At 38.9% G+C, this 13,955-nt stretch overlaps 1 protein-coding gene across 1 annotated transcript; it reads left to right on the forward strand.

Annotated features, from left to right (window-relative positions):
- Positions 1-773: 773 nt before the first annotated feature.
- On the forward strand, positions 774-13,052 carry frmd8 (FERM domain containing 8). Its single transcript, XM_051685901.1, has 11 exons — positions 774-925; positions 1,363-1,450; positions 1,560-1,727; positions 2,691-2,792; positions 2,876-2,934; positions 3,276-3,442; positions 6,000-6,218; positions 6,405-6,528; positions 6,996-7,145; positions 7,321-7,546; positions 10,605-13,052. The coding sequence occupies exons 2-11, from the start codon at positions 1,363-1,365 to the stop codon at positions 10,715-10,717; spliced, it is 1,416 nt and encodes a 471-aa protein (XP_051541861.1). The 5' UTR covers positions 774-925; the 3' UTR covers positions 10,718-13,052.
- Positions 13,053-13,955: the final 903 nt, after the last annotated feature.

A 13,955-nucleotide genomic window follows, 5' to 3' on the forward strand; every position in this document is an offset into this window, starting at 1 on the left:
GTTCACACAGCATGGTATGAGGGTAGAGCATGTCACGTTTGTAAGGTGCTGTCTTCACAGAAGTTTCGCTAGTTGCCATATTCTCCATTATTTACAATAGTTTTGCCAGAACACCACCGCTGCCGGTAACTCCGCCCCTTCCGCCATGTTCGCAAGCCGCGTGCGCTGAGTGCATGAAGTGTCCAACATTCCACACTCCGTTTTAACAGTTGAAAAAGTGCATCATCCGGGTACTCGTAGTACACTTCTTTTTGTTGCATTTTCAGTGTAAACATACCACTCGCACTACTTACACTTCAAAATGATGTAAAATAGGGCAGAAGTGTGCGGTTTGCGACACACCTATCGTAAAAACAGACTTAAATATTGATCTGTTTCTCACCCACACCTATCATATCGCTTCTGAAAATATGGATTAAATCACTGGAGTCATGTGGATTGCTTTTATGCTGCCTTTATGTGCTTTTGGAGCTTCAACATTTTGGTCACCATTCACTTGCATTGTAAGGACCTACAGAGCTGAGATATTCTAAAAATCTTCATATGTGTTCAGCAGAAGAAAGAAAATACACAAAGACAAAACAGATCTGGGATGGTATGAGAGTGAGTAAATGATGAGAGAATTTGTATTTTTGGGTGAACTGTCTCTTTAACATGTATTGAACCCGGAATATTCTTTTGTAATGTTTTGAGCCGTGGCGCGCCTCCTTCTGTCGATATTTAGTACTTCGCTTACATATTAATGAAGTTTCTTCCAGGTTTTTATGGATTTCACTGTAGGCGCTGTTTTAAGAACATTATCCAGCTGCGCTGCTGCTGCCGTCATACTCTCAGCCCTTTTGTGCAACTTAATCCCTCCCAATATTGATGCTTTTAGTCTCTTTTCGTCGAGAAAGAAGCATCTGAAGCGAAGGACATTGTATCGGTGTGTTGCTGTGTGTAGTTTGATTGCCAGGCAGTTATTCTTAGTGGCTAGCTAACGTTAGCCGGTCAGCAGATAGTGGAAAACACTTTTTTTTTTTTTTTACTACTTATTTTGAAAGTATTACTTGTATTTTAAGTAAAAGATTTGAAGCAAAAAAAGGGACCAAAACAGGTTGTTAGTCATACAATGTATATTTCAGGAACTTAAAACTTACTGCGTGAGCCTCCAGTATTTACTTCACTGCTGTTGAGAAACTGTTTACTTCACAGTGGTTGTGTTTAACTTTGGCGTCAAAACTGATCACTTTTTTTCCTCTAGTTTTTGGCTTAATTTGTACATAAACCAACCAAATCGTTGCAGAAGTCTTTGGTATAAAATGCTTGGTGTTTCCTAGCCAGTAGACTGTATTTGTTTGACTGTCTACATTTCTGGATTAGATGGAGGAAGATGATGGCGACTTCATCCCTGAGCCATCAGAACACTCTCATTCCCAGCGAGGAAGTGTGGCTTCCTCAGTCACCAGAGGTCAGTTCTCTGTTCTCTTAATATTTTTTGATTGGTTCCTCTCTGGATGTCCTGAGCTGATTGTTGTTGACCTGACATGATCAATTCCCCCCCCCCTGTATTTTTGCAGCCCAGGATTTGTTGGTGTACTTGGCGAGTGACAGTGCAGTGCACATGACTTTGGAGAGTCTTGGTTGTATGAATGCTCAGGAGCTTGGTCGCAATGTCCGGGAGGCCCTCAACATTCCCAACTCTGCTGTAGATGTGTTTGCTTTCTGGTTCTGCTCTCCCTTGCTTGGTAATGAAATTTCTTTTGTGCTCGATTTAGTGGTCAGACTTATAACTTATGACCTATGTAATTTTAGGTTGTTTAGGAAGGAGAGACACAATGATGACATTTACAGTCTCTATGGCTGCTTTGCTAGTAAAGTTCAGGAGGGGCTTTAGGAAGTCCTCGGGGCATAAAAAGCCACCAGCTGGTGATCATCATAATTTTGATTAAAGAGAGAGTTTACACAAAAATGAAAATCCTCTCATCGACTCACCCTCATGCCATCCCAGATGTGTATGACTTTTTTCTGCAGAACACAAACAAAGATTTTTAGAAGAATATCTCAGCTCTGTAAGGTACATACAATGCAAGTGAATGGTGACCAAAACTTTGAAGCTCCAAAAATCACATAAAGGCAGCATAAAAGTAATACAAAAGACTCTAGTGGTTTAATCCATGTCTATAACAAATTTTTCACAATTAATCTTAACAGCTGTAGTCTCCTTGGCAATCATGATTTCAAACTCGATTACACTCCCTAACGTCATCTAGCGCTCTGCGCATGCGTCAAGAACTAGGAAGTGTAATCAAGCATGATCGTGCCTAGAGACCGCAATGACAAGATGTAAAGTGAAAAAAAAGAGTTATATTTTGGTTTGTTCTCACCCAAAATCAATTAGATCACTTCAGAAGACATGGATTAAACCACTGGAGTCGTATGGATCACTTTTATGCTGCCTTTAAATGCTTTATGAAGCTTAAAAGTTTTAGTCACCATTCACTTGCATTGTATGGACCTACAGAGCTGAGATATTCTTGTAAAAATCTTCGTTTGTGTTCTGCAGAAGAAATAAAGTCATACACATCTAGCATGGTATGAGGGTGAGTATATGATGAAAAAATTTTCATTTTTGGGTGAACTATGCCTTTAAGTCTTTCCTGTCATTTCCCACCTTTGCCTCATTTTGCTATTGTGACATGTTTGAATAGAACTGCAGCTGAAGCCAAAACATCAGCCCTACAAGCTGTGTCGTCAGTGGCAGGACCTGCTCTACCGCTTCACTGAGGCCCCTGCAGAAGACATTTCTCAAGGTTTGTGTGAGTGTTTGCTTTACATACTTCATTTCACCTGAAAGTTGAGGTGTCTAACAATAACACATTTCTGTATTTTTCAGATGAGCCCAGCCTTCTGTACAAAAGAAATGTTTTTTATCCCAGGTCAAAAGAACTTCAGGTACTGAACGTGATGATATCTGATTTGTCTTTTTATAAACATTGTCTACCTTAAAGGGAAACTCGTCCTCATGTTGTTCCAAACCTGCATGACTTTCTTTCTACTGTGGAATACGAAAGGAAACGTTAAGCAGAATGCTAGCCCTCAAGTATCATTTACTTTCATTTTAGGGGGAAAAAAATGCAATGAGATGCAATGAAAGTGAATGGTGACTGATACTAACATTCTGCCTTACATATCCACAGAATTCATATGTCTTTAGAAAAACATGTGGGTTGATGACTATCCCTTTAAGATGACATTGCCTGCAAGATTGTGTTAATTTGTGTATTTTTTCTCAGATTGAAGATGAAGGAGTTTTAAGGCTGCTTTATGACGAGGCCAAGATGAATATCTTGCAGGGCCGTTACCCTTGTGACCCTGAACAGTGGTTGACGTTGGGAGCGTTGTCCTGTGCTATTGAGCTGGGGACAGGGCTAGATGACAAGGCTGTCAGAGCAGCAATCAGGTACCCTCCTCTGGTTAAACTAGGTTAATATAAAGCTCCTTAGGCTCTCGAATAAGGTTTCAGTTTCCTTTTACCTCCAACATTTTACTGCTAGTGTCTAAGTGTGGAATATGTGTAGTCTGCCAGTTATTATTGTGAAATAGCCTGATAGGCTGATCAAGACCACAACGCAAATTAAATTGGTCTTGAAGAGGTTTAAAAAAAAATTTATTATTATTTATTTATCTATTTATTTTCCTCCCCATTTTCTCCCTAATTTGGAGTGCCCAATTCCCAATGCGCTTTAAGTCCTCGTGGTGGCATAGTGACTCAATCCGGGTGGCGGAGGACGAATCTCAGTTGCCTCCGCATCTTAGACCATCAATCCACGCATCTTATCATGTGGCTTGTTGAGCGCGTTACCACGGAGAATAGCGTGAAACCTCCACACGTGCTACGTCTCCACGCACAACTCACCATGCACCCCTCCGAGAGCAAACCACATTATAGCGACCACAAGGAGGTTACCCCATGTAACTATCCTCCCTAGCAATCGGGCCAATTTGGTTGATAGGAGACTTGGCTGGAGTCACTCAGCACACCCTGGATTCGAACTCCAGGGGTGGTAGTCAGCGTCTTTACTTGCTGAGATACCCAGGCCCCCCTCTGAAGAGGATTATTTAGTGATTATCCCACTGATTACATGGCTACTTACCAAATGAATAAATAAAAACATATGAAAGTAGTTTATTTTATTATGTCAAAAAATGAGACCATAGAGAGTTATGAGTTTGACATTGTCATGCAGTGTGCGATTAGAATTAATGTTTGTTTTTATTTTTGATCAACAACTGACAGCAAAGAAAGAAGGGATATTTAAGCACTGAGGGTGTTTTTAAAGATTTCCTGTTTCAGTGGCATACCCAAAATTAAAGGCTTATAACTCGACAAAAAAAATAAAATAAAAAAAATAAAACAAAACAAGGAGGGTCAAGTGTTTGGTATCATTGTAAAGAAAGTTTTTCATTTTTTTTTAATGATATAGATTAAGATACATTTTTAGACTCACAGCCTAAGAAACTGCTGAAAAACTTTTTTTCTTATTTTTCTGATTTGACATTATATATCTCAGGGTGTAAATAAGGTGGCTCTGACAAACTGCTTTTGTTTTGTTCCCAATAATGTCACCTGTAACTGAGTACAATTTTGTGTTGATTCAACAAAGCAATCAAAAGTTATAGCATTACAAAAATAACTTATCCTAGTGTCCAAAAACGTCTCCCAAGTGTCCAAAAGCCTCTCCAAACAAATACAACATAATAATTGTACTTAAGAACTAATTACACATGCAAATACTAAATGTCTGCATGGCAAGCAGACATGATTTTAGTAATGATATTTCACAGAATGAGTTTCATTCTGTGCCATTTGAGTCTTCATTGAGCCTGTGTAATGTACTTGGCGCCATCTCCTGGTGGCCATTTGTAACAGTCACCAATCACATGTCTCTGCCGCCACTGCAGCCAAATAGAGTGTGCTCTTAAGCCCCATTCACTCCGCCAGTGACATCGCGCGAGACAACAACACGATCCTATTCATTTTCAATGAGAGCACAGCAACTTCCGGCGACACGAGCTGCCGTTGGCGACAGAGATCGCCGTGGAGAGCAACAAGACAAGTTGAGAAAATGTAAACTTTTTTTCAAATGACAAGCGACATTCACGAGCGACTGCCAATGAGAGTGAAGACAGCAGAGCTCACGTCATCTGTCTCCTGGCAGACTGGGTACGAGTGCATGCAAAACCGAGGAGAAGTTTCAGCATCCTGAGCGATTTTTACTGTTGTATATCATTTGTCTGTAACCACATGCTTGGATATAATAAAACAATGAAGCGTGGAAAAGCGTGTCAGAAACGGTCTGCATTCCGAGTGAGTTTGATTCATTCATTCATGATAGATTGATTGTCTTATTAATGATTTAATACACTGAACACTGCTGCACATTTTATAAAACACTCTACACTGCAGAATGTACAATTTTAGAGACAAGAGAACTGATTCCTTGTCAAACTGTAATGATATCGTAATTTAACCAGTATTAGGTCTCATCCGTGATCAAATTTTTATACGTTATTGCCAGACGTGCAATCCTCCAATAACGTTAAAGAAACAAACAGTAGGAATGCCCACTAGCGACACAGATCACAGAGTCTAGTGACACCAAGCCACAAAGTCGCTGGCAGTGTGAACGCAGCTTTATGCAACACAACACACAGTGAAAGAATCTCAGTTCTAAACTGCGTCTTCACCACTACACAACTTGATCACTGGTGGGTGAAATCTGAACATTTACCTGCCAGTGGCTACTAACAGACTTTGTTCGCACATGCGAGTGAATGTAGAGGGCTGTATGAAGGAAATTGTTTGCCTTGCACAGTGGTCAATTATCCAGTTTAGCAGTCATTACACACAAATATTTGACTGCAGAATGCAATGGTTGAACGATCAGAATCAAGTATTCCAGAGAGCGATGAGAGAGACTAATTAATTTCACTTCCTCCCCTAAATGTCTTTCCAGAGAGAAGAAGCTGTCCTCCTTCCTGCCAGCCCATGTTGCATTAGGAGGAGGTTTTCTGTCCACACTGAGGGGGTGGGGAGGGCGACACGCTGAGATGGAGCAAAATCTTATAAAGGAGTATCATTCAGTCTGCTCCTCTTCTGCATCCAGCTCCACCCAGGACCCCACAGTTCTGCTGCATCAGTACCTCAGGAACAGCCACACCTTGCCTTACTATGGGTATGATCGCAGCAAGTTGTTGTGTGGATATCACTCTGTTTTATCATGGTCTTATTTAGGAAACCGACATTTGTAAACTGTTTATTTTTGTGTTTGGGAGTTGGAAAAACATTCACTATGATCCAATAGAGAGCAGGAAATGCAAAGTTACTTAAACCTTGCATGTGCTTATCTTTGCTTTGACAGATGTGCTTTCTTCATGGGTGAGATAGACAAGCCAGCCCAGGGCCTCCTTCACAGAAGTGGACGTAAGGCTGTGAACGTAGGCATCAGTCTGGAAGGAGTATATGTCATGGATGTGAAAGAGAAGGTCTGGATTTTCATACTTTAAATTAACATTAAAGGAATAGTGCACAGTGTAATCGAGCTTCAAATCATGATCGCGGCAAGAAGACTGCAGATGTCAAGGTTTAAAATGAACAAGGAGTTACATTTTGGTCTGTTCTCACCCAAAACTGATTTAATCACTTCAGAAGACATGGATTAAACCACTTGAGTTCTTATCGATCACCTATATGGTGCTTTTGTAGTATATAGTTTTGGACCCCATGGACTTGAATTGTATGGATATAAACACATCATAGATCTATGATAATATCTTGATGTCCCAAGTTTAAGACAGCATAAGTGTGAATAAATGATGAAAGAATTATTATTTTTGAGTGAACTATTCCTTTAGTGGCTTGACTGTTGAGGGCTCTTGTGTTGTTTTAGCCATATGAATAAAATTTTGTCCATCAGCATCATAATCATCTCTCTGGTTCTGATCTCCTTCAGCATGTCCTCCTTGGTCTGAAGTTTAATGAACTTTCTTGGGACCACAGTTACCCAGAGACAGAGGGTGACTCGCATATACTCTGGCTGGAGTTTGATGGGGAGGAGGCTGGCGTGCCTGTCAACAAATTATTAAAGATTTATTCCAAACAGGTAAGCACACAATTAATGACTGAATTTGTAATAAATTTTAATATATTGTTAAAATCTGTAAAGTGTTAAATGGCAATAAATACATATTTGACTGTAGTTACGTTATAAAGAGAATAGGTACAGTTAAGTTCATGTTTTACTTCACAAGCTTTTTTTCTTTTTTTTTGTCCTCCAGGCAGAGCTGATGAGCGGTCTGATTGAGTTTTGTGTGGAGTTACGCTCTGTTGGTGAGTCATCGGCTACAGGGACTGATGGTGAAGTCACACCTTCCCAAGCACCTTCGGGTCAGGTGGAAGGCAGCGAGAAAACTCGAGAGAAACGGCAGGGGAAACTGCGCAGACTGAGCAGCGTGGTCTGTAGCCGAGTACATTCGCTCAGTACCATCAGCTATGTCAATGACGGTAAGGTACTAAAGAGGTTACTGAGAATAAGCAAAAAAAATTCCATCCTTTTTGATAAGTGCATTTTCATATGTTGACAGTATTGCAGTTACACATGAGGATTAGGCCTTTCTATACGTCTGCCATTGGGATCATTGAGTGTAATTAAAGGGACCGTTCACCCAAAAATGAAAATTTGATAATTTACTCACCCTCATGTTGTTCCAGACCTGTATGACTTTATTTTTATTTTTTTGTGGAACACAAAAGGAGATGTTAAGCAGAATGTTAGGGACTGACAGCCTCAGTGACCATTAAGGCTGTGTCGATACAATCATACAGGTGCATCTCAATAAATTAGAATGTCGTGGAAAAGTTCATTTATTTCAGTAATTCAACTCAAATTGTGAAACTCGTGTATTAAATAAATTCAATGCACACAGACTGAAGTAGTTTAAGTCTTTGGTTCTTTTAATTGTGATGATTGTGGCTCATTTAACAAAAACCCACCAATTCACTATCTCAAAAAATTAGAATATGGTGACATGCCAATAAGCTAATCAACTCAAAACACCTGCAAAGGTTTCCTGAGCCTTCAAAATGGTCTCTCAGTTTGGTTCACTAGGCTACACAATCATGGGGAAGACTGCTGATCTGACAGTTGTCCAGAAGACTAAATCATTGACACCCTTCACAAGGAGGGTAAGCCACAAACATTCATTGCCAAAGAAGCTGGCTGTTCACAGAGTGCTGTATCCAAGCATGTTAACAGAAAGTTGAGTGGAAGGAAAAAGTGTGGAAGAAAAAGATGCACAACCAACCGAGAGATGATTGTCAAGCAAAATCGATTCAAGAATTTGGGTGAACTTCACAAGAAATGGACTGAGGCTGGGGTCAAGGCATCAAGAGCCACCACACACAGACATGTCAAGGAATTTGGCTACAGTTGTCGTATTCCTCTTGTCAAGCCACTCCTGAACCACAGACAACGTCAGAGGCGTCTTACCTGGGCTAAGGAGAAGAAGAACTGGACTGTTGCCCAGTGGTCCAAAGTCCTCTTTTCAGATGAGAGTAAGTTTTGTATTTCATTTGGAAACCAAGGTCCTAGAGTCTGGAGGAAGGGTGGAGAAGCTCATAGCCCAAGTTGCTTGAAGTCCAGTGTTAAGTTTCCACAGTCTGTGATGATTTGGGGTGCAATGTCATCTGCTGGTGTTGGTCCATTGTGTTTTTTGAAAACCAAAGTCACTGCACCCGTTTACCAAGAAATTTTGGAGCACTTCGTGCTTCCTTCTGCTGACCAGCTTTTTAAAGATGCTGATTTCATTTTCCAGCAGGATTTGGCACCTGCCCACACTGCCAAAAGCACCAAAAGTTGGTTAAATGACCATGGTGTTGGTGTGCTTGACTGGCCAGCAAACTCACCAGACCTGAACCCCATAGAGAATCTATGGGGTATTGTCAAGAGGAAAATGAGAAACAAGAGACCAAAAAATGCAGATGAGCTGAAGGCCACTGTCAAAGAAACCTGGGCTTCCATACCACCTCAACAGTGCCACAAACTGATCACCTCCATGCCACGCCGAATTGAGGCAGTAATTAAAGCAAAAGGAGCCCCTACCAAGTATTGAGTACATATACAGTAAATGAACATACTTTCCAGAAGGCCAACAATTCACTAAAAATGTTTTTTTATTGGTCTTATGATGTATTCTAATTTTTTGAGATAGTGAATTGGTGGGTTTTTGTTAAATGTGAGCCAAAATCATCACAATTAAAAGAACCAAAGACTTAAACTACTTCAGTCTGTGTGCACTGAATTTATTTAATACACGAGTTTCACAATTTGAGTTGAATTACTGAAATAAATGAACTTTTCCACGACATTCTAATTTATTGAGATGCACCTGTATATCGATATATTCCAATACTTTCTCACAATATTGTATCGATATTTTAAAATTATCAATTTTAAATTGATATTTATATTCAACTATTTATGCTTTCATATCATGTTCAGCATTTCTATTAAGAAGCAGCATGTCGTTTAAATAAGTGCAAACTCAGGGCGGCGTTCCTCAGTGCAGTCAGAGACGCATCTATAAGGAGCGAGAGAGACTCTCTCGCGTGTTTGGCAGTAGGGCCATGCAAAAAAATTATTTTCCACTTAATCGCATTCTTCATTTGAACCATCCCAAAGTCTATTCTTAAAGGAATAGTTCACCCAAACATAAAAATGATCATTTACTCACCCTCATGCTATCCCAGATGTGTATGACTTTCTTTCTTCTGCTGAACACAAAAGATGATTTTTTCTCTGTAGGTCCATACAATGCAAGTGAATAATGATCAGTACTTTGAAGCTCCAAAAAACACCTAAAGGCAGCATAAAAGTAATCCATAAAACTCCAGTGGTTAAATCTATATCTTCAGAAGTGATATAAGTGTGGGTGAGAAACGGATCAATAAAAAAGTACTTTTTTACGATAAATCTCCACTTTCACTTTCACATTCTTTTGTTTTTGGCAATTCGCATTCTTTGTGCATATCGCCACCTACTGGGCAAGGAGGAGATTTATAGCAAAAAAGGACTGTTTCTCACCCACACCTATCATATCACTTCTGAATACATGGATTAAAACACTGGAGTCATGTGGATTACTTTTTTGCTGCCTTAATGTGCTTTTTGGACCTTCAAAGTTCTGGCAACTATTCACTTGCATTGTATGGACCTACAGAGTTGAGATATTCTTCTAAAAATCTTTGTGTTGAGCAGAAGAAAGAACATCATACACATCTTGGATGGCATGAGGGTGAGTAAATGATGGGAGTATATTGAATCGTGGCTTGTATCGCAACACATATCTTGAGGGGACTGGCAATACCCAGCCCTAGTGATCATTCATGGAAAAAATGGGAAGAACATTTTTTTAAATTGGGGCTAACATTTTGCGGGGGCTTGGAACAACATAAGGGTGAGTAAATGGCAGAATTTAAATTTTTGGGTGAACTATCCCTTTAACTTTTACCATTAGCAATAAAGACAGTTAGTATTCATTTTGATTAACCTCCATTGTTTTAGGTAAAGAGATCAAGCGCCTGAAGCCAAAGAGAGCTGCTTCTTTTTTCACACGACAGACGCAGCCCCCCACTTACTCAGCTGTTGAGGTGACTGAAAATTTGGAGCATGGGTGAGCCCCAACTTCACCACTGCCCTCTTCTGCCCTATGACCAAAACTACATCTGTCCACTGAGATTCCTAGAGACACTGTTCCTTACACAATACGGAACTGATCTGAATGGATAGATCGGACCAAGAACAAAGACCGACGAGCTGAACCACTATTTATAGATGATTTGTGCATTGTTACAAAGCTTTCTCCGTTGGCCGTTTAAAAAAAAAAAAAAAAAAAGAATGTGAAATTTGATTTAATTGTGCTGTTGTGTTAAAGACATTTTGGTTCTATTGCAGTGGCTGTTAGACAGACAAGGGAATGGGGCATGACAAACAGATCTGAAATCTCTATTTAGGATCTCTGAATGTAGATTTCAACTATGCAACCATCAAACCAAACTACATCCCAGTGGCTTAAATCAAGAGCACCAAAGCAAACAGTCAATGCCTTTAGTATAGGCCAACTGCTTCTATACACATACCAGGGCTCCTTTATTTGGCAGAGCATTGCAGAGGCTGCATAGAGTGAGAAATGACATTCTGTGCTACATGTCTACAGAATGTTTATATTGTTTTTTATTGGGCTTGTCTGCTTATGCACATTTCTACTGAGCAACAAGATTGTTGTGGTACTACATCATCAAATAGATTTTTATTTGTATGTATGACACAGCAAATCAAGTGTTTTTGCATAGTTCACAGAAACTTTAATGCGTAGAGTCTCAAGACGACTTTTTTGATAGAAGTTTGAGTAGCGTGTATCAGTGGTCCCATTACTTTGTTGCTTGGGAGAATCATGATTTTCTGATGAGGTGCAATGTAACGCTCTGCTCAAAAATATCCAGGTCACACAAAAATTAATCTGCATTTGGAATGCCAAGAGAACCTTTTAGATGTCTACATTCACTTTAGTTCGCCACATTAGTTTTATATCACCAGCTGTGGAGGTATTTAGTTATGCAGTGTATGAAAATTTTCACTAAGCATTGTACTGTATTTCCAGGCCTTTCGAGCTGATGGAAATTAACTAAATGAAATGTATCAGATGTTTTGCAAAATGAATGGCAACACAGGGCTTGACACTTGACTTGTCGGATGTTATTCTTATGTGATCCTAACATCTAAATGTCAGTTTACACGTGTTCAATGGAATATAAATGAGGCACTGCAATATGGTCATAAAAAAGAGTTTCAGTCTACTGACTATAAGTAAGCCATCCATAAGTAAATTTTCTCTAAAGCTGTGAACACTGTGTCACTGTGGCGCTATATAAACATATTCCTGTGTTTATTTTGAGCAACCTGCTTAGACCTGATCCAAGAACATTACTCAACCAATGCCATGAGTTGGGGGCGGGACTATCTGACTTGTTTGAACAATTGAAGATGAGGGGCATATTCAGAAAGCTGTTTTGAAAACATTGTTTATTTTCGCAATTCCGTTCAGTGACACTTGTGTCACAGAAATTATATGCTTCTGCTTTAAATCCCATGGCTAGTGTTATCTATAATCCCTTGCAAAACAGAGTGCAGTAACAACACATTTTGTCTAAATTGAGTTATGACCAAAATCTGGTCTCCTAGACCATGACAGTACCATGGCTACCCTGATTTTCTGAAGTTTGCATAATTTCTGGATCACTGTATGGCTGAATTTGTGTTCCTGATGGTTATCCATTTTGCTATTAATGTTAATGCACTTTTATTTCTTTTTTTTTTTCTTTTCTTTTTTTTTATACAAGAGACTTAAGCATTATGACAAGTAAACAATGAATTTTACTTGTCTGAAGGACAAATACCTGGAAAAGCTTAATGTCAAGCCTTACAAAATGAACAGCTCTTTACTTACCAAACAGAAGTCTGTATTTACCCATGCTTGTCATCTACAGGTTTAAATTAATTTTGTGAAATATGCATGTTTCTGTAAACTTTCTTTACCTGCTTACATATGGGACTTGATCACATTTAAAAGTGTGTAAAATGAAAATATTTCAAAATTCCGTAATAAGCTGAACTGTGAAATGAAAACAGCACCCAGTGGTTTGAAATACAGACCAGCAGAATGGTAGAAAATGAACTGTATACACTGAAATCAGAAAATGTCACTGCATATGTGCAGAGCTTATGTACTGCCATCAAGACAATAATCCCAAATTGCTTTATCCCGAATCTTCTGTATTATTGTACCATACATTATCTTTTATTTTAAAATTATTCTACATGTCACATACAGTATATGCACCCACTAACTGTACTGTAGTCACATCTATGTCATAGAACTACTAAATCTGTACTAATTTAAAGTGCCTTTTTTGTGTTGTGATTTTTCTCTCACTACAGTTTTAGCTGTCACACTGCTTTAAAAGTATGTCAGTTTATTTTCTTGAAATTGTATCTACACCACATTTTGTTTTTTGTGAAGTTTTCTACACAAATTTGCACTACCAAATGTTTGTGACTGTAAGATTAACTAAAACTATTTATACGCCACATTAATCCTTTTTATTCCTGCTTTATACTAACTAATGGCAAACATTTTGGTACATAATTTCTCTATAATGGATTTTATACTGATATTTTATTTAAGTGAACTATGCCTGCAATGAGGTCTTTGATGTGTTTATCAAAAAAAAAAAAAATTACATTTTGAGGAGAAAAAGAAGGCAAGAAATAAATGTAACAGTTTTTTAACAGTACATTTTGTGTATTATTTGTATGTTCTTCAAGGAATACTTCACCTGAAAATGAAAATTCTGTCATAATTTACTTACACTCATGTTGTTCCAAACCCATGTGTTTTTATTTCTTACGCAGCACACAAAAGAAGATTCTTTTTAAAGAATGTCCCATTCATGGATTACAGTACAATAGCAGTTGATAGTGAGAACGTTTACATGCACTTAAGAAAACAGTTTATTCCAGGGCTTTTGCAGTAAGCGTCATCCTGAAATGTCATGTAAACGAGAACGCTCATTTCCTTAGCCGTTCAAGAGAAAGCGGTTTATAACACCTTAGTTTCTCCCGGAGAACGCATCTTATGTGGCCATATAAACGCATAAGCAACGTTCTTAAAGGTTTTTGAAGAGTATGCATGTGCGTGAACAGACCGGGTAATAAATGTCATAGGATGGAGCCCAACAACAAGTCAACACAGCGGAAAGAATAAAAAATTTCTGAGAGTACAGTGGGAAAAGCACATACATTATAAACTATACCCATTTATACAGACCAATATAAAATACTGACTGTCCCTCACGT

The sequence above is a fragment of the Myxocyprinus asiaticus genome, chromosome 43 (assembly GCF_019703515.2).
Source record: "Myxocyprinus asiaticus isolate MX2 ecotype Aquarium Trade chromosome 43, UBuf_Myxa_2, whole genome shotgun sequence".
Taxonomy (NCBI): Eukaryota; Metazoa; Chordata; class Actinopteri; order Cypriniformes; family Catostomidae; genus Myxocyprinus; species Myxocyprinus asiaticus.